This window comes from Oncorhynchus mykiss, chromosome 10, assembly GCF_057628025.1.
Source record: "Oncorhynchus mykiss isolate SJ-2025 chromosome 10, ASM5762802v1, whole genome shotgun sequence".
NCBI classification, from domain to species: Eukaryota; Metazoa; Chordata; class Actinopteri; order Salmoniformes; family Salmonidae; genus Oncorhynchus; species Oncorhynchus mykiss.
Genome location: NC_143031.1, coordinates 160,658 through 186,915, shown reverse-complemented (window position 1 = coordinate 186,915; position 26,258 = coordinate 160,658). Strand labels below are relative to the sequence as shown.

At 44.6% G+C, this 26,258-nt stretch overlaps 2 protein-coding genes and 1 long non-coding RNA gene across 12 annotated transcripts in view; 2 read left to right on the top strand and 1 right to left on the bottom strand.

Moving 5' to 3' along the window:
* Positions 1-13,330, top strand: part of LOC110533228 (baculoviral IAP repeat containing 2) — an 86,451-nt gene extending 73,121 nt beyond the window's left edge. For 6 of the 9 annotated variants that reach the window (XM_036989432.2, XM_090188735.1, XM_090188736.1 and 3 more), the window contains 2 exons: positions 11,777-11,818; positions 12,043-13,330. In XM_036989432.2, the coding sequence (XP_036845327.2) occupies positions 11,777-11,818; positions 12,043-12,236 (236 nt within the window). In that variant the 3' untranslated portion in view covers positions 12,237-13,330. The remainder of the gene's footprint in view (positions 1-11,776; positions 11,819-12,042) is intronic. The other 3 variants (XM_090188739.1, XM_090188733.1, XM_090188737.1) reach the window with 1 other exon arrangement.
* On the bottom strand, positions 9,435-13,330 carry LOC149979907 (uncharacterized). The gene is made up of 2 exons (XR_016484070.1): positions 10,244-13,330; positions 9,435-10,205 (listed from the first exon to the last, which is right to left on the bottom strand). It is a non-coding gene; the product is annotated as an uncharacterized LOC149979907 (long non-coding RNA).
* A 3,955-nt stretch (positions 13,331-17,285) lies between these two features.
* On the top strand, positions 17,286-24,771 carry LOC100135923 (large ribosomal subunit protein uL23). 2 transcript variants are annotated; one of them, XR_005053505.2, is made up of 5 exons: positions 17,286-17,320; positions 21,409-21,589; positions 22,058-22,234; positions 24,099-24,447; positions 24,709-24,771. XR_005053505.2 is itself a non-coding variant. In XM_021617305.3 (5 exons), exons 1-5 carry the CDS (start codon positions 17,296-17,298, stop codon positions 24,721-24,723), a joined length of 468 nt encoding a protein of 155 aa, XP_021472980.1. In that variant the 5' UTR covers positions 17,286-17,295; the 3' UTR covers positions 24,724-24,771. The 2 variants fall into 2 exon arrangements, 1 of the variants encoding a protein (XP_021472980.1); XM_021617305.3 differs by having other exon boundaries at positions 24,099-24,168.
* The last annotated feature ends 1,487 nt before the right edge of the window (positions 24,772-26,258 follow it).

Genomic DNA, 26,258 nt, shown 5'->3' with positions numbered 1-26,258 from the left:
ACCCACGACTGCGTGGCTATGCACGCCTCCAACTCAATCATCAAGTTGGCAGACGACACAACAGTGGTAGGCTTGATTACCAACAACGAGACGGCCTACAGGGAGGAGGTGAGGGCTCTGGCAGTGTGGTGTCAGGAAAATAACCTCTCACTCAATGTCAGCAAAACAAAAGAGATGATTGAGGACTTCAGGAAAGAGCAAAGGCAGCACCCCTCTATCACCGGGTGCAATTACCTGCCATCCAGGACACCTACAACACCCGATGTCACAGGAAGGCAAAGGACAATAACCACCTGGGCCACTGCCTGTTCACCCCGCTCTCATCCAGAAGGCAAGGTCAGTACAGGTGCATCAAAGCTGGGACAGAGAGATTGAAATACATCTTCTATCTCAAGGCCATCAGATTGTTAAACAGCCACCACCAGCACAGAGAGGCTGCTGCCTACCTACAGACTTGATATCATTGGCCACTTTAATAAATGGAACACTAGTCACTTTAATAATGCTACTTTAAGAATGTGTACATGTCACATTACTCATCGCATATGTGTATACTGTATCCCACACTATCTATTGCATCTTAGCCGCTCTGCCACTGCTCATTTATATTTTATATTGATATATTTTAATTCCTTTACTAGATTGTGTGTATTAGGTTTTGTTGTGGAATTGTTAGATATCTGTTAGATACTGCTGTTAGATACTGCTGCACTGTCAGATCTAGAATCATAAGCATTTCACTACACTCGCAATAACATCTGCTAACCATGTGTGTGACCAATAACATTTGATTTGATAACCTTTTGCCTGGTATAGAGATCCTGGATGGCAGGAAGCTTGGCCCCAGTGATGTACTGGGCCGTGCGCAATACCCTCTATAGTACCTTGGGGTCGGAGGCCGAGCAATTGCCATACCAGGCAGTGATGCAACCAGTCAGGATGCTCTTGATGGTGCAGCTGTAGAACCTTTTGAGGATCTGGGGACCAATGCCAAATCTTTTCAGTGTCCCGAGGGGAAATAGGCGTTGTTGTGCTATCTTCACGACTGTCTTGGTGTGTTTGGACCATGATAGTTTGTTGGTGATGTGGACACCAAGGAACTTGAAGCTCTCAACCTGCTCCACTGCAGCCCCGTTGATGTGAATGGGGGTGTGTTCGGCCCTCCGTTTGCTGTAGTCCACGATCATCTCCTTTGTCTTGCTCACGTTGAGGGAGAGGTTGTTGTCCTGGCACCACACTGCCAGGTCTCTGACCTCATCCCTATAGGCCATCTCATCGTTGTCAGTGATCAGGCCTACCACTGTTGTGTCGTCAGCAAAGTTAATGATGGTGTTTCTACACCTGCATTGCTTGCTGTTTGGGGTTTTAAGCTGGGTTTCTGTACAGCACTTTGAGATATCAGCTGATGTACGAAGGGCTATATAAATAAATTTGATTTGATTTGGTGTTGGAGTCGTGCTTGGCCACGCAGTCGTGGGTGAAGAGAGAGCACTGGAAGTGACTAAGAACCCACCCCTGAGGGGCTCCTGTGTTGAGGAACACTGTGGCAGATGTGTTGTTACCTACCCTTACCACCTGGGTGCGGCCCATCAGGAAGACCAGGATTCAGTTGCAGAGGGAGGTGTTTAGTCCCAGGATACTTAGCTTAGTGATTACCTTGGAGGGCACTATGGTGTTGAACGCTGAGCTGTAGTCAATTAACAGAATTCTCTCGTTCCTTTTGTCCAGGTCTGAAAGGGCAGTGTTGAGATTGCATCATCTGTGGATCTGTTAGGGCAGTATGCAAATTGGAGTGGGTCTAGGGTTTCCGTGATGATGGTGTTGATGTGAGCCATGACCAGCCTTTCAAAGCACTTCATGGCTACAGACGTGAGTGCTATGGGTCGGTAGTCATTTAGGCAGGTTACCTTTTGTGTTCTTGGGCACAGGGACTATGGTGGTCTGCTTGAAACATGTTGGTATTACAGACTGTCAGAGACGTGTTGAAAATGTCAGTGAAGACACTTGCCAGTTGGTCTACGCATGCTCTGAGTACACATCCTGATAATACGTCTGGCCCAGAGGCCTTGTGAATGTCAACCTGTTTAAGGGTCTTGGTCATGTTGGCTACGGAGAGTGCGATCACACAGTCGTCCAGGAACAGCTGGTGTTCTCATGCATGCTTCAGTGTTTCTTGCCTTGAAGCGAGCATCAAAGGCATTTAGCCCGTCTGGTAGGCTGGCATCACTGGGCAGCTCTCGGCTGTGCTTCCCTTTGTAGTCTGTATTAGTTTGCAAACCCTGCCACATCCGACAAGCGTCAGAGCCATTGTAGTAGGATTCAATCTTAGTCCTGTATTGACATTTGCCTGTTTGATGGTTCGTCTGAGGGCATAGCAGGATTTCTTATAAGCTTCCGGATTAATGTCCCGCTCCTTGAAAGCACCAGCTCTAGCCTTTAGCTCGGTGTGAATGTTGCCTGTAATCCATGGCTTATGGTTGGGGTATGTATAGTCACTGTGGGGACAATGTCTTCGATGCACTTATTGATAAAGCCAGTGACTGATGTGGTGTACTCAATGCCGTCGGAAGAATCCCTGAACATATTCCAGTCTGAGCTAGCAAAACAGTCTTGTAGCTTAGCATCCGTGTCATCTGACCACTTCCGTATTGAGCGAGTCACATGTACTTCCTGCTTTAGTTTTTGCTTGTAAGCAGGAATCAGGAGGATATAATTAATGGTCAGATTTGCCAAATGGAGGGCGAGGGAGAGCTTTGTACACGTCTCTGTGTGTGGAGTAAAGGTGGTCTGCAGTTCTTTTTCCTCTGGTTGCACATGTGACATGCTGGTAGAAATTAGCTCAAACAGATTTAAGTTGGCCTGCATTAAAGTCCCCGGCCACTAGGAGTGCTGCTTCTGGATGAGCATTTTCTTGTTTGCTTATGACCTTATACAGCTCTGAGTGTGGTCTTAGTGCCAGTTTGTGGTGGTAAATGGAAAAATATAGAATCTCTCTTGGTAGATAGTGTGGTCTTCTGCTTATCATGAGGTACTCTACCTCAGGCGAGCAATACCTCGAGAATTCATTAATATTAGACATTATTATTGACAGACACACACCCCCACCCCTCGTTTTACCTGAACCAGCTGTTCTTTCTTGCCGATGCACGGATAACCCATCTAACTGTATGTTGTCCATGTCGTCGTTCAGCCACAACTCGGTGAAACATAAGATATTGCAATTTTTTATGTTCCGTTGGTAGGACAGTCTCGAACAGAGCTCATCCAGTTTATTCTCCAGTTATTGCACGTTGGCCAATAGAACGAATGGTAGAGGCGGGTTACCCAATTGCCAACAAATTCTCACAAGACACCCTGATCTCCACCCACTGTACCTCCATCTTTTCTTCATGTGAATGACGGGGATTTGGGCGTCGTCCGGGAGCAACACTATATCCTTTGCATCAGACTCAATAAAGAAAAACTCTTAGTCCAGTTCGAGGTGAGAAATCGCTGTTGTGTTATCCAGAAGCTCTTATTGGTCACGAGACGGTGGCAGCAAAGTTATGTACAAAATAAGTTAGAAACAATGTGAAAAAAACAGAATAGCCCGTAAAACGGCAGCCATCCCCTCCGGCACCATTCTATCTCTTGGAGTCCTCGGTTTAGGATAAAGCTACAGATCTATTGTACTTGTCATGATGATTATTATGTATTGTCTGGATTCTCTTTACCTTTGATTCATTTGGTGTGGGTTTGGTATATACGGTATGATGGAAATAATTCCTCATAGGTCTATGATAGTTTGAAATGTGAATATTTATAGGAATTTAATCGTTATAACCCTAACCCTTATTTCCCATCCCCTATAACCCTAACCCTTATTTCCCTATAACCCTAACCCTTATTCCCCATCCCCTATAACCCTAACCCTTATTCCCCTATAACCCTAACCCTTATCCCCCTATAACCCTAACCCTTATTCCCCATCCCCTACAACCCTACCCTTATACCCCATCCCCTATAACCCTAACCCTTATTCCCCTATAACCCTAACCCTTATTCCCCATCCCCTACAACCCTAACCCTTATTCCCCATCCACTATAACCCTAACCCTTATTCCCCTATAACCCTAACCCTTATTCCCCATCCCCTACAACCCTAACCCTTTTTCCCCATCCCCTATAACCCTAACTCTTATTCCCCATAACACTAACCCTTATTCCCCTCCCCCTATATCCCTGACCCTTATTCCCCATCCCCTATAGCCCTAACCCTTATTCCCCATCATCTATAACCCTAACCCTTATTCCCCTATAAACCTAACCCTTATTCCCCATCCTCCATAACCCTAACCCTTATTCCCCTATAACCCTAACCCTTATTCCCCATCCCCTATAGCCCTTATTCCCCTATAACCCTAACCCTTATTCCCATATAACCCTTATTCCCCATCCCCTATAACCCTTATTCCCCTATATCCCTAACCCTTATTCCCATATAACCCTTATTCCCCATCCCCTATAACCCCAACCCGTATTCCCCATCCCCTATAACCCTAACCCTTATTCCCCTATAACCCTAACCCTTATTCCCGATAACCCTAACCCTTATTCCCCTCCCCCTATATCCCTAACCCTTATTCCCCATCCCTTATAACCCTAACCCTTATTCCCCTATAACCTTAACCCTTATTCCCCATCCCCTATATCCCTAACCCGTATTCCCATATAACCCTAATACTTATTCCCCATCCCCTATAGCCCTTATTCCCCATCCCCTATAGCCCTTATTCCGCATCCCCTATAACCCTTAATCCCATATATCCCTAACCCTTATTCCCCTACAACCCTAACCCTTATTCCCATCCCCTATAACCCTAACCCTTATTCCCCTATAACCCTAAACCTTATTCCCCATCCTCCATAACCCTAAACCTTATTCCCCATCCTCCATAACCCTAACCATTTTTCCCCATCCCCTATAACCCTAACTCTTATTCCCCACCCCCTACAACCCTAACCCTTATTCCCCATCCCCTATAATCCTAACCCTTATTCCCCTATAACCCTAACCCTTATTCCCGATAACCCTAACCCTTATTCCCCTCCCCCTATATCCCTAACCCTTATTCCCCATCCTCTATAACCCTAACCCTTATTCCCCTATATCCCTAACCCTTATTCCCCATCCCCTATAGCCCTTATTCCCCATCCCCTATAACCCTTATTCCCCTATATCCCTAACCCTTACTCCCATATAACCCTAATCCTTATTCCCCATCCCCTATAACCCTAATCTTTATTCCCCTATAACCCTAACCCTTATTCCCCATCCCCTATAACCCTTATTCCCCATCCCCTATGACCCTTATTCCACTATATCCATAACCCTTATTCCCATATAACCCTAATCCTTATTCCCCATCCCATATAACCCTAACCTTTATTCCCCTATAACCCTAACCCTTATTCCCCATCCCCTATATCCCTTATTCCCCATCCCATATAGCCCTTATTCCCATCCCCTATAACCCTTATTCCCCTATATCCCTAACCCTTATTTCCCATCCCATATAACCCTAACCCTTATTCCCCTATAACCCTAACCCTAGCCCTTATTCCCCATCCTCTATAACCCTAACCCTTATTCCCCTATAAACCTAACCCTTATTCCCAATCCCCTATAACCCTTATTCCCATCCCCTATAACCCTAACTCTTATTCCCCATCCCCTATAACCCTAACCCTTATTCCCCTATAACCTTAACCCTTATTCCCTATCCCCTATAACCTTAACCCTTATTCCCCATCCTCCATTCCCCTATAGCCCATATTCCCCTATAACCCTAACCCTTATTCCCCTATAGCCCTTATTCCCCATCCCCTATAACCCTTATTCCCCTATATCCCTAACCCTTATTCCCACATAACCCTTATTCCCCATCCTCCATAACCCTAACCCTTATTCCCCTGTTACCCTAACCTTATTCCCCATCCCCTATAGCCCTTATTCCCCTATATCCCTAACCCCTATTCCCATATAACCCTTATTCCCCATCCCCTATAACCCCAACCCGTATTCCCCATCCCCTATAACCCTAACCCTTATTCCCCTATAACCCTAACCCTTATTCCCGATAACCCTAACCCTTATTCCCCTCCCCCTATATCCCTAACACTTATTTCCCATCCCTTATAACCCTAACCCTTATTCCCCTATAACCTTAACCCTTATTCCCCATCCCCTATAGCCCTTATTCCGCATCCCCTATAACCCTTAATCCCATATATCCCTAACCCTTATTCCCCTACAACCCTAACCCTTATTCCCCATCCCCTATAACCCTAACCCTTATTCCCCTATAACCCTAAACCTTATTCCCCATCCTCCATAACCCTAACCATTTTTCCCCATCCCCTATAACCCTAACTCTTATTCCCCACCCCCTACAACCCTAACCCTTATTCCCCATCCCCTATAATCCTAACCCTTATTCCCCTATAACCCTAACCCTTATTCCCGATAACCCTAACCCTTATTCCCCTCCCCCTATATCCCTAACACTTATTTCCCATCCCTTATAACCCTAACCCTTATTCCCCTATAACCTTAACCCTTATTCCCCATCCCCTATAGCCCTTATTCCGCATCCCCTATAACCCTTATTCCCCTATATCCCTAACCCTTATTCCCATATAACCCTAATCCTTATTCCCCATCCCCTATAACCCTAATCTTTATTCCCCTATAACCCTAACCCTTATTCCCCATCCCCTATGACCCTTATTCCCCTATATCCATAACCCTTATTCCCATATAACCCTAACCCTTATTCCCCATCCCCTATAACCCTTATTCCCCATCCCCTATGACCCTTATTCCCCTATATCCATAACCCTTATTCCCATATAACCCTAATCCTTATTCCCCATCCCATATAACCCTAACCTTTATTCCCCTATAACCCTAACCCTTATTCCCCATCCCCTATATCCCTTATTCCCCATCCCATATAGCCCTTATTCCCATCCCCTATAACCCTTATTCCCCTATATCCCTAACCCTTATTCCCCATCCCATATAACCCTAACCCTTATTCCCCTATAACCCTAACCCTAGCCCTTATTCCCCATCCTCTATAACCCTAACCCTTATTCCCCTATAAACCTAACCCTTATTCCCCATCCCCTATAACCCTTATTCCCAATCCCCTATAACCCTTATTCCCATCCCCTATAACCCTAACTCTTATTCCCCATCCCCTATAACCCTAACCCTTATTCCCCTATAACCTTAACCCTTATTCCCTATCCCCTATAACCTTAACCCTTATTCCCCATCCTCCATTCCCCTATAGCCCTTATTCCCCTATAACCCTAACCCTTATTCCCCTATAGCCCTTATTCCCCATCCCCTATAACCCTTATTCCCCTATATCCCTAACCCTTATTCCCATATAACCCTTATTCCCCATCCCCTATAACCCTAACCCTTATTCCTCTATAACCCTAACCCTTATTCCCCATCCCCTATAACCCTAACCCTTATTCCCCTATAACCCTAACCCTTATTCCCGATAACCCTAACCCTTATTCCCCTCCCCCTATATCCCTAACACTTATTTCCCATCCCTTATAACCCTAACCCTTATTCCCCTATAACCTTAACCCTTATTCCCCATCCCCTATAGCCCTTATTCTGCATCCCCTATAACCCTTAATCCCATATATCCCTAACCCTTATTCCCCTACAACCCTAACCCTTATTCCCCATCCCCTATAACCCTAACCCTTATTCCCCTATAACCCTAAACCTTATTCCCCATCCTCCATAACCCTAACCATTTTTCCCCATCCCCTATAACCCTAACTCTTATTCCCCACCCCCTACAACCCTAACCCTTATTCCCCATCCCCTATAATCCTAACCCTTATTCCCCTATAACCCTAACCCTTATTCCCGATAACCCTAACCCTTATTCCCCTCCCCCTATATCCATAACCCTTATTCCCCATCCTCTATAACCCTAACCCTTATTCCCCTATATCCCTAACCCGTATTCCCCATCCCCTATAGCCCTTATTCCCCATCCCCTATAACCCTTATTCCCCTATATCCCTAACCCTTATTCCCATATAACCCTAATCCTTATTCCCCATCCCCTATAACCCTAATCTTTATTCCCCTATAACCCTAACCCTTATTCCCCATCCCCTATGACCCTTATTCCCCTATATCCATAACCCTTATTCCCATATAACCCTAACCCTTATTCCCCATCCCCTATAACCCTTATTCCCCATCCCCTATGACCCTTATTCCCCTATATCCATAACCCTTATTCCCATATAACCCTAATCCTTATTCCCCATCCCATATAACCCTAACCTTTATTCCCCTATAACCCTAACCCTTATTCCCCATCCCCTATATCCCTTATTCCCCATCCCATATAGCCCTTATTCCCATCCCCTATAACCCTTATTCCCCTATATCCCTAACCCTTATTCCCCATCCCATATAACCCTAACCCTTATTCCCCTATAACCCTAACCCTAGCCCTTATTCCCCATCCTCTATAACCCTAACCCTTATTCCCCTATAAACCTAACCCTTATTCCCCATCCCCTATAACCCTTATTCCCAATCCCCTATAACCCTTATTCCCATCCCCTATAACCCTAACTCTTATTCCCCATCCCCTATAACCCTAACCCTTATTCCCCTATAACCTTAACCCTTATTCCCTATCCCCTATAACCTTAACCCTTATTCCCCATCCTCCATTCCCCTATAGCCCTTATTCCCCTATAACCCTAACCCTTATTCCCCTATAGCCCTTATTCCCCATCCCCTATAACCCTTATTCCCCTATATCCCTAACCCTTATTCCCATATAACCCTTATTCCCCATCCCCTATAACCCTAACCCTTATTCCTCTATAACCCTAACCCTTATTCCCGATAACCCTAACCCTTATTCCCCATCCTCTATAACCCTAACCCTTATTCCCCAATAAACCTAACCCTTATTCCCCATCCCCTATAACTCTAACCCTTATTCCCCTATAATCTTAACCCTTATTCCCCATCCCCTATAACGCTAACCCTTATTCCCCTATAACCCTAACCCTTATTCCCCATCCCCTATAGCCCTTATTCCCCATCCCCTATAACCCTTATTCTCCTATATCCCTAACCCTTATTCCCATATAACCCTATTCCTTATTCCCCATCCCCTATAGCCCTTATTCCCCATCCCCTATAGCCCTTATTCCGCATCCCCTATAACCCTTATTCCCCTATATCCCTAACCCTTATTCCCATATAACCCTAATACTTATTCCCCATCCCCTATAACCCTAATCTTTATTCCCCTATAACCCTAACCCTTATTCCCCATCCCCTATGACCTTTATTCCCCTATATCCCTAACCCTTATTCCCAATTATCCCTAATCCTTTTTCCCCATCCCCTATAACGCTAACCTTTATTCCCCATCCCCTATAGCCCTTATTCCCCATCCCATATAGCCCTTATTCCCATCGCCTATAACCCTTATTCCCCTATATCCCTAACCCTTATTCCCCTATAACCCTAACCCTAGCCCTTATTCCCCATCCTCTATAACCCTAACCCTTATTCCCCTATAACCCTAACCCTTATTCCCCTATAACCCTAACTCTTATTCCCCATCCCCTATAACCCTAACCTTCATTCCCCTATAACCCTAACCCTCATTCCCCTATAACCCTAACCCTTATTCCCCACCCCCTATAACCCTAACCCTTATTCCCCTATAACCCTAACCCTTATTCCCCTACAACCCTAACCCGTATTCCCCTACAACCCTAACCCTTTTTCCCCATCCCCTATAACCCTAACCCTTATTCCCCATCCCCTGTAACCCTAACCCTTATTCCCCATCCCCTATAACCCTTATTCCCCTATATCCCTAACCCTTATTCCCATATAACCCTAATCCTTATTCCCCATCCCCTTTATTCCCTCTATTTGAAAGCACTTCTGATTCATTCTTCTTATTTAATATATGCTGGTGTGTTTCTAAATATACATGTATAGATCTTGTAGCTATCACCAGCCTAGTAAATAGTCCTTCAAAAGGAAAGGTCTGTTATCGGGAACTATTCTAACCCTAACCACCCATACGCTGACCCCCATACCTAACCCTATCCCCTATACCAAACCCTAACCCCCATACCTAACCCTATCCCCTATACCAAACCCTAACCCCCATACCTAACCCTAACCCCTATACCTAACCCTAACCTCTGACCCCCATACCTAACTCTAACCACCCTTGCGCTCTAACCCTAACCCCCATACCTAACCGTACCCCCCCCCCCCCCCCCCCCCCCGAGCTCTAACCCCTAGGGAGATCCAGTCCCTTTTCCCACATAAGTTTAGTTGATGCTCTTACCTACAACTATAATGGTTTTGAATATTTTCCCTTATTTTCTTATGGTAGAATACACTCCTCCTCCCCCTATTCTTCTTTTTCTTGTGTTTTTCTCTAGGTCATTCTTAGCAATTAGAAGGGATGGTTATATGTACCTGTGCTAGCTTAACATCTACAGATGTCGATGGAACAGAGATGCTCTGCTTTTTTGTTGTTGTTGACACAACACTCCAAAAAGCATGTTCTGCTGACTCTAGTTTTGTCTAATCTTGATTATTGTCCAGTCGTGTGCCAGTGCTGCAAAGAAAGATGCAGCTAGTTAAGCTGCAGGTGCTGAAAAATCCCAAATTGTTTGCATAGTCAATTTACACACAGCTCTGACACACACAGGGGTCTTTTCACAGTCCCCAAATCCAGAACAAATTCAAGGAAGCGTACAGTATTATATAGAGCCCTTATTGCATGGAACTTCCTTCTCTCATATTGCTCAAATAAACAACAAACCTGGTTTCAACAAACAGATAAAGCAACACCTCACGGCACAACGCCTCTCCCATATTTGACCTAGATAGTTTGTGTGTATTGATATGTAGGCTACGTGTGCCTTTTTGAAAATGTATGTAGTTCTGTCCTTGAGCTGTTCTTGTCCATTAATGTCATGTTTCATGTGGACCCCAATAAGAGGAGCTGCTGCTTTTGCAACAGCTAATGGGGATCCTAATAAAATACCAATTACCAAAAATACCTTCACCTATCCTGCACAGAGACCTATGGGTAAAACATCACCTCTGACCCCTAACCTGCTAGAGACCTCTGGGTAAAACATCACCTCATTGGTAAGGTCACGTTCCCCTGCTCAGACGTTGCATGCATTAAGCAATGTTTGCGTGCCACAGCATCAACTGTGCTGTCGGGCTCTCCCTAGTCCCCTAACCAGTAGTCTCATGGGCCCTAACCCCTCCTAGCGGAGTAGGGCTTTATTACATAGGGGGGGGGGGGGTACAGTTAGGTATGGGGGTTAGAGCTCAGGGGGGTACGGTTAGGTATGGGGGTTAGGGTTAGAGCTCCTGACCCCTCACTCCCTAGTCCCTTAACTCCCTAAACAGTAGTCCAGTCCTCCAGGTTTGGCAGGGGTGGAGAGATGTTCTGACCATGTCACTGTGAGAATGATTGGTGGGTAGGGCTGGGGTCAGGAGTTAGAGTTCAGGAACACAACTGATCTAGGTAGGCAATCAAATCTATGTAATAAAGCCCTACTCCGTGACATCATCAGACTGACATCATGTCTAGCCTAGTTAGTCTCAGTTCAGTCCAACTCAGTTTCATTTCATTTCAGACTTCTGTTTAATTCTTGTTCTCAATGCACCTTTCAGCCCAGGCAAATGAAGCCGCATCACCGAGTCAAGATCTCTCAGGTACACACACTTTCACATACACACACTAGGCTGCTTTCAGCTGTGGCTGAGGCCGGCTGGCCTTGGAACTGGGATGGGTGGGGTCAGTCTCCTCATCCAATGGGAAGGGGGGGGGGGCATGTCTGTTTTATGTCTCCATACTTACTTCTCTATTCTTCCATCTCTCTCCCCCCTCCCTTCTCTCCCCCTCCTCCTCCTCCTCCTCTCCCCCTCCTCCCCTCTAGATCTGCCGATGGAGGAGCAGCTACGGCGCCTGCAGGAGGAGCGGACCTGTAAGGTGTGTATGGACAAGGAGGTGAACATTGTCTTCATCCCGTGTGGTCACCTGGTGGTCTGTAAGGAGTGTGCTCCCTCTCTGAGGAAATGTCCCATCTGCAGAGGACTGGTCAAGGGCACCGTCCGAACCTTCCTCTCCTAGAAGACCTCCAGGAACCAGGGACCCTCCCTGAGGAAATGTCCCATCTGCAGAGGACTGGTCAAGGGCACCGTCCGAACCTTCCTCTCCTAGAAGACCTCCAGGAACCAGGGTCCCTCCCAGCACTGTCAAACTTCTTTGACCTAGTCTCCTATCTACTCCTAGAGAATAGCTACCAACAGTCTATTCTAAGCGTGTCATTCTCTATTCCTGGACGGCTGTGTTTGCTGGTTTTTCTGATCTCCTTTCATTTCGTGTCCAATGAATTCCTAGAGAACCAGGTGAGGGGAGTTCCTATTTAATCAATAAAGACCTAGACAGTCAGGTGAGGGGAGTTGCTAACTAATCAATAAAGAAATAGACAGTCAGGTGAGGGGAGTTGCTAACTAATCAATAAAGACCTAGACAGTCAGGTGAGGGGAGTTGCTAACTAATCAATAAAGACCTAGACAGTCAAGTGAGGGGCAGTACTATTTAATCAATAAAGAGCTAGACAACCAGGTGAGGGGGGTTCCTGACTAATCAATAAAGACCAAGACAACCAGGTGAGGGGATTTCCTAACTAATCAGTGACCTTTATTGATCAATCAAGAACAAGAGAGTAGTGAAAACCCGCAGACACTCGACCCTCGAGGACTGGAGTTTGACACTATCCCATAAGCAACAACTCTACAATCTCACCGTCTCTAATCATATCGGAATGTAGCCTGTTAAACCTACCTGCTTAACCATTAACTAATATGTTCCTGTGTAGATATACACATTACAGAACTCTGTAGGAATGCATGAGGTTATATAAAGGCATAACTATAATTGTCCATCTATGTAATTAGTCCATGGATAGAGCATACAACTACTTCCTGTAGTTGTAGTTTCAACTGGACAGATGATGTGTAGTAACCAGTGAAGGCCTGTGCATCTTGAATAGCACCCTATTCCCTATTTTGGGCACATTGGGAACTGGTTAAAAGTAGTGCACTATATAGCAAATAAGATGCCATTTGGAAAGCAAGGCAGCCAGTCAAGGCCCTCGCATGTAAAGGCTAGGTTGACTATTCTGCTGTTGAATGTCTCAAATAAAGGCTAGGTTGACTATTCTGCTGTTGAACGTCTCACATTTCTAATGATTTTCTTCTGGAAAGATATGTTGGAAAATCTTTTAAGTAAGATGTATCATTCATTCCAAATAAGATTTTTTTTCTTAACTGACTTGCCTGGTTGAATAAAGGTTCAATTTAAAATAATAAATACAACCTGATATTCTCTACACCAGACCACTGTCACATCTACCCAAACAACACATAGTGAACTGTAGTCCACTGAGCTACAGTTCCCATGTAGCAGAATCATAGTTAGCTGTTGTCCACTACTGTACAGTTCCTTTGTAGTTCACTGAGCTACAGTTCCCATGTTGTCCACTGAGAAACAGTTCCCATGTTGTCCACTAAGAAACAGTTCCCATGTTGTCCACTGAGAAACAGTTCCCATGTTGTCCACTGAGAAACAGTTCCCATGTTGTCCACTGAGAAACAGTTCCCATGTTGTCCACTGAGAAACAGTTCCCATGTTGTCCACTGAGAAACAGTTCCCATGTTGTCCACTGAGAAACAGTTCCCATGTTGTCCACTGAGAAACAGTTCCCATGTTGTCCACTGAGAAACAGTTCCCATGTTGTCCACTGAGAAACAGTTCCCATGTAGTCCACTGAGCTACAGTTCTCATGTATGTAGTCCACTGAGCTACAGTTCCTATGTCGTCCACTGAGCTACAGTTCTCATGTAGTCCACTGAGCTACAGTTCTCATGTAGTCCACTGAGCTACAGTTCCCATGTAGTCCACTGAGCTACAGTTCCTATATAACAGTATCATAGTTAGCTGCTGTCCACTGAGCTACAGTTTCCATGTAGCAGTATCATAATTAGCTGTAGTCAACTGAGCTACAGTTTCCATGTAGCAGTATCATAATTAGCTGTAGTCAACTGAGCTACAGTTTCCATGTAGCAGTATCATAATTAGCTGCTGTCCACTGAGCTACAGTTTCCATGTAGCAGTATCATAGTTAGCTGTAGTCAACTGAGCTACAGTTCCTGAGCTACAGTTCCTATGTAGCAGAATCATATTTATCTGTAGTCCGCTGAGCTACAGTTCTCATGTAGTCCACTGAGCTACAGTTCTCATGTAGTCCACTGAGCTACAGTTCTCATGAAGTCCACTGAGAAACAGTTGCCATGTAGTCCACTGAGCTCCAGTTCCCATGTAGTCCACTGAGCTACAGTTGCCATGTAGTCCACTGAGCTCCAGTTCCCATGTAGTCCACTGAGCTACAGTTCTCATGTAGTCTACTGAGCTACAGTTCTCATGTAGTCTACTGAGCTACAGTTCTCATGTAATCTACTGAGCTACAGTTCTCATGTAGTCCACTGAGCTCCAGTTCCCATGTAGTCCACTGAGCTACAGTTCTCATGTAGTCTACTGAGCTACAGTTCTCATGTAGTCTACTGAGCTACAGTTCTCATGTAATCTACTGAGCTACAGTTCTCATGTAGTCCACTGAGCTACAGTTCTCATGTAGTCCACTGAGATACACTTCTTATGTAGTCCACTGAGCTACAGAGTCATCATGCCAGGTAGTCCTGAGAGGCATGGTCCTAGGGCTCAGGTCATCCAAGAGAGAGAATTAGAGAGAGCATACTTAAATTCACACAGGCACCGAATAAGACAGGAGAAATACTCCAGATAAAATGGACTGACCGTAACCCCCCGACACATAAATTATTGCAGCATAAATACTGGAGGCTGAGACAGGAGGGGTTGGGAGACACTGGCACCGTCCGACGATGCCCCCAGACAGGGCCAAACACACAGGATATAACCCCACTCACTTTGCCAAAGCACAGCCCCCACACCACTAGAGAGATATCTCCAACAGTAGTAGTAGTCTAACCTAGAAGTGACAAAAGCATGGATACATTTTTCTGCATCATTTCTGGACAGAAAGTTCCTGATTTTTGCAATGTTACGTAGATGGAAAAAAGCTGTCCTTGAAATAGTCTTGATATGTTCGTCAAAAGAGAGACCAGGGTCCAGAGTAACGCTGAGGTCCTTAACAGTTTCATTTGAGACGACTGTACAACCATCAAGATTAATTGACAGATTCAACAGAAGATCTCTTTGTTTCTTAGGACCTAGAACTAGCATCTCTGTTTTGTCCACTTCCTTATGTCTGAAACACTGGCTTCCAGGGTAGGCAATTTTGGGGCTTCACCATGTTTCATCGAAATGTATCATAATTAGTGTGTCATCTGCATAGCAGTGAAAGTTAGTGTAACAGTATAATTTTAGACCGTCCCCTCGCCCATACCCGGGCGCGAACTAGGGACCTTCTGCACACATCAACAGTCACCCTCGAAGCATCGTTACCCATCGCTCCACAAAAGCCGCGGCCCTTGCAGAGCAAGGGGAACTACTACTTCAAGGTCTCAGAGCAAGTGACGTCACTGATTGAAACGCTATTTAGCGCCCACGCTAACTAAGCTAGCCGTTTCACATCTGTTACACTCACCCCCCTTTTGACCTTCCTCCTTTTTCCGCAGCAACCAGTAATCCGGGTCAACAGCATCAATGTAACAGTATAATTTTAAACCATCCCCTCGCCCATACCCGGGCGCGAACCAGGGACCTTCTGCACACATCAACAGTCACCCTCGAAGCATCGTTACCCATCGCTCCACAAAAGCCGCGGCCCTTGCAGAGCAAGGGGAACTACTACTTCAAGGTCTCAGAGCAAGTGACGTCACTGATTGAAACGCTATTTAGCGCCCACGCTAACTAAGCTAGCCGTTTCACATCTGTTACACTCACCCCCCTTTTGACCTTCCTCCTTTTTCCGCAGCAACCAGTAATCCGGGTCAACAGCATCAATGTAACAGTATAATTTTAAACCATCCCCTCGCCCATACCCGGGCGCGAACCAGGGACCTTCTGCACACATCAACAGTCACCCTCGAAGCATCGTTACCCATCGCTCCACAAAAGCCGCGGCCCTTGCAGAGCAAGGGGAACTACTACTTCAAGGTCTCAGAGCAAGTGACGTCACTGATTGAAACGCTATTTAGCGCCCACGCTAACTAAGCTAGCCGTTTCACATCTGTTACATTAGCATGACGTTTCCGAATGACTTCACCAATAGGTAAAATATATAGTGAAAACAATAGTGGTCCTAAAACAGAGCCTTGAGGAACCCCGAAATGTACAGTTGATTTGTCAGAGGACAAACCATTCAAAGAGACAAACTGATATCTTGCCGACAGATAAGATCTAAACCAGGCCAGAACATGTCCATGTAGACCAATTTGGGATTGCATTCTCTCCAAAAGAATGTGGTGATCGATGGTATCAAAAGCGGCACTAAGGTCTAGGAGCACGAGGACAGATGCAGAGCCCCGGTCTGACGCCATTAAAAAGCCATTTACCACCTTCACAAGTGCAGTCTCAGTGCTATGATGGGGTCTAATACCAGACTGAAGTGTTTTGTATACATTGTTTGTCTTCAGGAAGGCAGTGAGTAACAGCTTTTTCTAAAATTTTTGAGAGGAATGAGAGATTAGATATAGACCGATAGTTCTTTATATTTTCTGGGTCAAGGTTTGACTTTTTCAAGAGAAGTCGGAAGATTTACAATTTGGTGTAGCTCAATTGCCGTTCCAATTTTCTGGAAGCTTGCTTCAGAGCTCGGGTATTTTCTGTAGACCACGGAGCTAGTTTCTTATAACAAATGTTTTTAGGGGTGCAACTGAGCTACAGTTCCTGTGTAGCAGAATCATAGTTAGCTGTTCTCCACTGAGCTACAGTTCCTGTGTAGCAGAATCATAGTTAGCTGTTCTCCACTGAGCTACAGTTCCTATGTAGCAGTATGTAATTCCAAATATTTTTTGACTCGAGAAATGGTGACCTTTAACTACAAGTACAATGATGCAGTTCGCCAGTCTCGCGATATGTGAGTGCCGGTTTCTCGCCCCTGTATTATAGCTGCGAAAACCCCAATCATTCTTCCTTTCTCAACATGGCACCGAAGGCGAAGAAGGAAGGTTCGTGAATCTGTACATTGTTTTCCCGTAAAGTCAGATAAAATGCACAACCACGTATGTTCTATGTACATGTTTACCAAGATTAATATATAGCTATATTATACCGATGAAAATCACAGACGTGCTTATTTTGTCTACGGTCACTAAATGTGGAACGGTGCAACCGGCTGGCAGTGACGTTCGGCTATGCTATTTAGCTAACTTCAACGTTGGCATATTATCTATCATTTCACACTCCGGTGTCTGTGTGGTATAATAATCATTCTTTCTAAGGCCCTGCTAAGTTGTGCACATGTTGGTTTAGTCAAGTCCGTATTAACGCAGATGCCCCATAGCATGGCAGAGACATGTGCAGTTGAAGCTGGGCTTAATGTTAGCGAGCTACTACATTTGATGGGACCGAAACGTTTTAATTATTGTACAAGTACATGATCTACTATCAACATGCCCATTGTGTTGTCATAACTAGCTAGTTAACGTGCTTCAGTTGATATAGTTGATGTGACTACCGGGTCTAGTCGTCATGTAACGTTATTAAACCGAACACCAGACCGGGTGTGCGTCATCGCTCTCAAGACACGCAGGCTGAAATATCAAAATGAACTATTAACAAACTATTCATTTTGGGATATGTTGACGCATGAAACATTCATGGCATTTTAGCAAGCAAGCTTGCTGTTTCTAGCTGCTTTGTTTTGGGATATAAACATTGGGTTTAGCTTACATTAAATGCACAAGGTCCTCTACCACAATTAATCCATACAATGTGAAACTTAACTGTCTTTATAGGACTTACAATGATTTCAGAAGATCGGCTTTAGAGTTTGCTGTAGCTCCTAAAGTATTTAGCAACAGAATAAACTTCCTGAAGTCTATTTGTTTGCATTATGTTTCAATGTGTTGTGTATTGAAAGTGTTTTCTCTTGCTTTTTTTCATGCAGTGTTTGACTGTAAATTCAACATTGCTTCAAATTGTGTAAACTATGAGCAAGTATGAATGTCTGTCACATGTTATATTTAGAAAAAATATCGACGTGACCCAAAAGTAAAATTATCAATTTTAATTGCTTAACAAGTCATTGTTGTCTTATGGCAGCCAGGAATTTGGTTTCAAGTAGACCTACAGATTATACCATTATTTAAACGTGAAGTTGTTGTTTCCATGTGCCTACTATGTTAACGTTTAGGTTATTGGTTAGGGTACTGTGAAATGTGAGCTTTTAGATAACACTAACAATGGACTTGTTGGTGGTTTAGCAACACAACCGAGTTGTGCACAACTATGGGGATAAACTGGGTTGATTGTTGCATTTAAACTATATTTGGTCTCCAATGTTTGTGCAAATTAACTTGCATTTAAAATAATCAGACCTTGTCACATACACATCGTTGGTAGTTGGTTGGCTAGCTAGATAATTTTAGCCATTAGCATTGACATGAGATCAGTCTCAACACCTCAATATCAGACATGGATTCCCCACATGGCAGTTTCTTGACATTCTTGCTTGCTTTCTGGCCATCCAGGCAAGTCAGTTAAGAACAATTTCTTATTTTCAATGACGGCCTAGGAACAGTGGGTTAACTGCCTTGTTCAGGGGCAGAACGACAGATTTGTACCTTGTAAGCTCGGGGGTTTGAACTTGCAACCTTCCGGTTACTAGTCCAACGCTCTAACCACTAGGCTACCCTAGCCTAATTATAAAATTGCTCGGTTATCTTTGCTTGTTTATAACATTGCAAACTTATGACTATTTACATTCGGATGTTATTCACGCTGCTTCCCTATTCCACATTTTGTTACGTTACAGCCTTATTCTAAAATGGATTAAATACTTTCCCCCCTCAATAATCTACACACTACCCCATAATGACAAAAGCATGAATGGGGTTTCAGACATTTACTATTGTATTAAAAATATGAAACAGATACCTTATTTACATAAGTTTTCAGACCCTTTGCTTGAGATGTTTCTAGATCTTGATCGGAGTCTACCTGTCTATATAAGGTCCCACAGTTGACAGTGCATGTCAGAACAAAAACCGAGCAATGAGGTCGAAGGAATTGTCCGTGGAGCTCAGAGAAAGGATTGTGTTGAGGTACAGATCTGGATAAGGGTACCCAAAAAAAACATTATTTACCTTATTTAAGTAAGTATTCAGACCCTTTGCTATGAAAATCAAAATTGAGCTCAGCTGCATCCTGTTTCCATTGATCATCCTTGAGATGTTTCTACAACTTGATTGGAGTCCACCTTTGGTAAATTCAATTGATTGGACATGATTTGGAAAGGCACACACCTGTCTATATAAGGTCAGAGCAGAAACCAAGTCATGAGGTGTAAGGAATTGTCCTTTGAGCGAGACAGAATTGTGTCGAGGCACAGATCTGGGGAAGGGTACCAACACATTTCTAAAGCATTAAAGGTCCCTAAGAACACAGTGGCCTCCGTCATTCTTAAATGGAAGAAATTTGGAACCACCAAGACTTCCTAGAGCTGAACACCCAGCCAAACTGAGCAATCAAGGGAGAAGGGCCTTGGTTCGGGAGGTGACCAAGAACCCGATGGTCAGTGACAGAGTTCCTCTGTGGAGATGGGAGAACCTTCCAGAAGGACAACCATCTCTGCAGCAATCCACTAATCAGGCCTTTATGGTCGTTGCCAGACGGAAGCCACTCCTCAGTAAAAGGCACATGACCGCCTGCTTGGAATTTGCCAAAAGGCACCTAAAGACTCAGACAATGTGAAACAAGATTCTCTGGTCAGATGAAACCAAGATTGAACTCTGCCAGGCGTCACATCTGGAGGAAACCTGGCACCATCCCTACAGTGAAGCATGGTGGTGGCAGCATCATGCAGTGGGGGTGATGTTCAGTGGCAGGGACTAGGAGACTAGTCAGGATTGCGGCAAAGATGAACGGAGAAGAGTACAAAGAGATTATTGATGAAAAAAAACCTGCTCAGGACCTCAGACTGTCCTGTTGGAAGGTAAACCTTCGCCCCAATGATCCTAAGCACACAGCCAAGACAACACAGGAGTGGCTTCGGAACAAGACTCTGAATGTCCTTGGAGTAGCCCAGCCAGAGCCCGGACTTGAACCTGATCAAACATCTCTGGAGAGACTTGAAAATAGCTGTGCAGCGACGCTCCCCATCCAACCTGACAGAACTTAATTAAGATCTGCAGAGAAGAATGGGAGAAACTCCACAAATACAGGTGTGTCAAGCTTGTAGCGTCACCCTAGAAGAATCGAGGCTGTAATCGCTGCCAAAAGTGCTTCAACAAATTACTGAGTAAGGGGTCTGAGAACTTGTGTAAATACACTGCTCAAAAAAATAAAGGGGACACTTAAACAACACAACGTAACTCCAAGTCAATCACACTTCTGTGAAATCAAACTATCCACATAGGAAGCAACACTGATTGACCATACATTTCACATGCTGTTGTGCAAATGGAATAGACAACAGGTGGAAATTATATGCAATTAGCAAGACACCCCCAATAAAGGAGTGGTTCTGCAGGTGGTGACCAGACCACTTCTCAGTTCCTATGATTCCTGGCTGATGTTTTGGTCACTTTTGAATGCTGGCGGTGCTTTCACTCTAGTGGTAGCATGAGACAGAGTCTACAACCCACCCAAATGGCTGATAAATTTGATTTCCATTGATAATTTTTGTGTGATTTTGTTGTCAGCACATTCAACTATGTAAAGAAAAAAGTATTTAATAAGAATATTTCATTCAGATCTAGGATGTTATTTTAGTGTTCCCTTTTTTTTGAGCAGTGTATTTCAGTTTTTAAATATTTTCAAAAACTGTTTTTGCTTTGTCACTATGGGGTATAGATTTTTTAGATTCCCGGTTAGACCGTGGTCCATGATGGGGCGACTACTTCGTTCTTCTGCTCAGAGAAATCAATGTGAATTCCTACTCAAATCCCCCGTTCCTGTTAGATTTCTTCGTAACCGGATTTGGTGTTTAGATGCCTGGATGATAGAAATCTGTTTTAACATCCCCCCCACTAACCAGTTAATGTTCCCTGTCCTTGTTAGCAGTCCCTGCCTAACGTCTTGTCTCCCTCTGTAGCTGTCCCTGCCAAGACTGAGGCCAAGGTGAAGGCCCTGAAGGCCAAGAAGGCTGTTCTGAAAGGAGTCCACAGCCAGAGGAAGAAGAAGATTAGAACCTCCCCAACCTTCCGCCGCCCCAAAACCCTGCGCCTCCGCAGACAACCCAAGTACCCCCGCAAGAGTGCCCCGCGCAGAAACAAGTATGTTTAAAATGATATAGTACATGCACACTTGTTTGACTTGTACTTTGTGAAAGTGCTCTATACAGAATATTGTCTGCTAGGAGGGATTCCCTTCTTTTAAACCACTGGACTGTATAGCAGGACAGCAGACAACATGTTGGTCTCAGCTAAAGGCTGTGTAGGTAAGGTCAGGCCCATATTCACAGTGTCGGAGTAGAAGTGCTGCCCTAGGATTTCTCCAGTCTTATTCAACGGGATCTAGAAGTCCTGATCGACAATCCATTTGAGGCCATGGTAATACTGCTCCTTCACATGTAGGTCCTCTCCTGCAAGGATGTAACATGTTGGCTTGCAGAGGGGCCATTTGAAGTATTTAGATTGGCTCCTAGGTTTAAAGTTTGGATCACACTCGTCTAATGAACTGCTCTCCTTACTCCACCCTTCCTCCTCCCTTTCCACACGTCTTCCTCCTTTTTTCTCTCCCAGGTTGGACCACTATGCCATCATTAAGTTCCCTCTGACGACAGAGTCTGCCATGAAGAAGATCGAGGACAACAACACCCTCGTCTTCATCGTAGACGTCAAGGCCAACAAGCATCAGATCAAACATGCAGTCAAAAAGCTCTACGACATCGACGTGGCCAAGGTCAACACACTCATCCGGTAAATAAATCCTAATCCTGACATTACTAACCTGAATGTAGTCCAGGCATCACTACTGCTAAACTGACTTGTCCCATTAGACTCCATAGATACATACTGTACTGCCTGCTTGTCTGACCTGGCCACCTAGTACATTTGCCCATTACCTTTGTAGCTGTAGTGGAGTTGGTTTAATGGATGCCTCCATGTTGAGCCGTGAGGTCAGAGTAGGGGTTTGAGGCGATCTGATAGAATAGAGGGTGGCCCTGGTTTAGGGCTGACCCCATTTAGTCTATTTCTTGCTTGATGGGCTATTCGTCGACCCAAGATTTATTTAGTAGAGTAGTCGCAAATTGATTATTTTCCCATGGTGCACAAGACAGCGGTCTGATTTGCTCCTTTTGGGGGCTGACAACAGCTCTGGTGGAAATTCCTGCAGTCAGCATGCCAATTACACGCTCCCTCAACTTGAAACATCAGTGGCATGTGTAACAAAACGGCACATTTTACAGTGGCCTTTTATTGTTCCCAGCACAAGGTGCACCTGTGTAATGATCATGCTGATTAAACAGCTTCTTGATATGTCACACCTGTCGGATGGATTATCTTAGCATAGGAGAAAGGCTCGCTAACAGGGATGTAAACAACTTTGTGCACAAAATTTGAAAGAAATAAGCTTGGAACATTTCTGGGATCTTTTATTTCAGCTCATGAAACATGGGACCAACACTTTACATGTTGCGGTTTATATTTTTGGTTAGTGTGTGTGTGTGTTTTATATAGGCTACTGTATCAATCATGTCATCACACTGCATATCAGTGTTTATATCAGTCATTCATGCTTTGAAATGCAAACAAGCATTTTAGTTTTGAAATTAAATAACGGGAGCTTTTAAATGATTATCCTAAACAATAAATGAACAGCAATTCACGAATGCATGCAACTGTTTTTAGTCTTTGCTGTAATATAGGCTTTATTTTCTCGTTAGAACAGACTTATTTCTTTAACACTTGCACCAATACACTCCGTTGTCTGGATCTCCAGTATTTTCCACAACTAAATCAAATGTCTTCCACAGATCTGACTTCCCCTTTCCCTCCTGAGCAACCAGTAAACATTCCCCCCATTACGAGTGTCTTTTTCACGTCCTCCGCATAATTTTGTTGTTATCGCATTCAGAGTTTAGACCCAATTTATTGATGTGATTATGATAGGCTCTAAGTCAGGCCCTATTGGTCACACGTGATATGTACATGTTTCATGTAAAGAGAGCAAGGGTTGAGGCAATAGAATATTTTTCTTAAACAATTGAGGGATTTCGTTAACACAACCTTTTAGTCAGAAACAAGTAAGAAAGTAAATAGCTATAATTATTTTGCAACCTCAACCCCAGCAGCACCATAAACACTTTCTGTGATGCCTGTTCGCTGCAGCACGGAGGAGAGTCGTGTGCCGGTCACACAGGCACTTGCTGTCAGGTTTTAACACCATGTGGCCATAAGACGCCTGGCTCCAGGGGAGTCTGATTTAATCAAACTGTGAGCTTTAAGCATCAGACAAGCTCAGTGCATATAGTTGTGTTTATCCAAACATGGGGTGTCTATGTATGAAAAAATACGTCTTAAAATAGATTGGTCGAAAGAATAGACAACTTTCGGTCGACCAATATTTTTGTTCGGGGACAGCCCTAAGCTGGTTGAAGATACCCAGTGAAGAGTTATTTATGATGACCACCACCACCATTGCTGGGTGTTGGTTCAGTCCCAGTGTAGATGTTGTCAAAGGAACCACTTATACAATTGGGAAATGGGAGTTCCTTTATCCCACTGACATCTGAAACACAAACACGAGGCCATACATTCTAACAATCCTCTCTCCTCCAAGGCCTGATGGTGAGAAGAAGGCGTATGTCCGTCTGGCTCCAGATTACGATGCGTTGGATGTTGCCAATAAGGTGAGACTGACAGTAACGTCTCGATAGTCTCCTGCGGTATCACCAAAATGTTACCCCAACTCCATTTACAGTCTCCCCCAGCAGCCCCCCTCCAGTCTCCCCCAGCAGCCCCCCTCCAGTCTCCCCCAGCAGCCCCCCTCCAGTCTCCCCCAGCAGCCCCCCTCCAGTCTCCCCCAGCAGCCCCCCTCCAGTCTCCCCCAGCAGCCTCCCTCCAGTCCCACCCCCAAGGCGTATGTCCGTCTGGCTCCAGATTACAATGCATTGGATGTTGCCAATAAGGTGAGACTGACAGTAACGTCTCGATAGCCCCCCACCCCCAACAGCCCCCCACCCCCAACAGCAGACATTTGTATTGTAACCCAGACTAACTCACCTGATTCAACTCATCAAGGTGAATAGTTGACAAGTTGAATCTGGTGTCCTTGTCCAGGCTCCAACAACAGACCACCTTCACTGTGACTCATTATAAAAAGACTGTTTATAGTGATGCTTTATAACTGCCCTATGAATCCTGGCTAATACCTGTCTTGTCTGTTCCAGATTGGCATCATATAAACAGCTGCTGGGGAGATGTACAGAGGAATAAAAGTTTGTAAAAACGTACTGCTCTCTTGTCCCGTATGTTATTGGTTGATTATCATCTGTTCTGTTTGGTGGGATGTTCTGATGTGAGTTCTCTATAATATTAAATACATCTGTTATAAAGCTACACACATCCCATGACTTGCAGGTGATTGGTGCAAGAAATTAACTAACAATTAATGGATGGATACCTGCACAATTAATATTTCCGTTTTTTGGTGTTGAAATGTTGCACAATAAAACATGTGCATCCTTCAGTCTGCAGCTATCTTTATTATATATAAACTATCAATGCAGCAGTATACTAAAATCGAGTACACTGCCATGCAATCGCCATAGACAAACATTGACAGTAGAATGGCCTTACTGAAGAGCTCTGACAATTAACGTGGTACCATCATAGGATGCCACCTTTCCAACAAGTTAGTTTGTCAAATTTCTTCCCTGCTAGAGCTGCCCTGATCAACTAAGTGCTGTTATTGTGAAGTGGAAATGTCTAGGAGCAACAACGGCTCAGCCGCGAAGTGGTAGGTCACAGAGCGCGACCGCTGAGTCATGTACCACGTCTGTCATCGGTTGCAACACTCACTAGAGTTCTAAAACGTCTCTGGAAGTAACATCAACACAATAACTTTGCCTGGAGCGTCATGAAATGGGTTTTCATGGCCGAGCCCAAGACCACAATGCCAAGCATCGGCTGGACTCTGGAGCAGTGGAAACGCGTTCTCTGGAGTGATGAATCGCGCTGCACCATCTGGCAGTTCGACGGACAAATCTGGGTTTGTCGGATGCCAGGAGAACGCTACCTGCCCCAATGCATAGTGCCTACTGTACATTTTGGTGGTGGAGGAATAATGGTCTGGGGCTGTTTTTCATGGTTCGGGCCCCTTAGTTCCAGGGAAGGGAAACCTTAATGCGACAGTATACAATTACATTCTAGATGATTCTGTGCTTCCAACTTTGTGGCAACAGTTTGTTGAAGGCCAGTTTCTGTTTCAGGGAGTCCGCTCGCTGAGGCTTCATGGTAACGCACACCTTCCACTCCCTGAGCTGGGGCGTCATGGTAAAACAGACAAACAATATGTTCATTCTCTACACTATCTGTGTATAATGTAAACAATCATTATGGTTCTGAGACGGAACTTCCTGTTGACTTAAACATAGACATGACCAGAGTGATGGGAGTCTTCCTAGCACAGTTACGGTCAGTACTGGTGTGTTTCCATCAACATCGACCAGTCAGGTCCCCTGTGATACAACTCGGTATTAAACGTCCATCCATGTCTGGGGACGTCGGACGTGGAAACTGGCCACTAGGGGAAACAGCGCTGAGGACAGCAAAAGAGTGGAAGTACCTGCCTCTGATGCTAAAAGTTGAATATTTGAATGTAGTGTAGAACAGAAATGTTTGTTAAATAAGAACTTGTGTGAACTCTATCCATTATATTTATATCTGTAAAGTTCAGAACGATACATGTCACTGAATACAACCAGGCTTTGCAGCAGTC

Bases quoted from the DNA above. Each gene is read 5' to 3' on its own strand.
- LOC100135923 (XM_021617305.3), top strand. From the start codon at position 17,296: ATGGCACCGAAGGCGAAGAAGGAAG. The intron at 17,321-21,408 runs GTTCGTGAATCT...CTCCCTCTGTAG, and splicing joins ACCGAAGGCGAAGAAGGAAG to CTGTCCCTGCCAAGACTGAG. The intron at 21,590-22,057 runs GTATGTTTAAAA...TTTCTCTCCCAG, and splicing joins AGTGCCCCGCGCAGAAACAA to GTTGGACCACTATGCCATCA.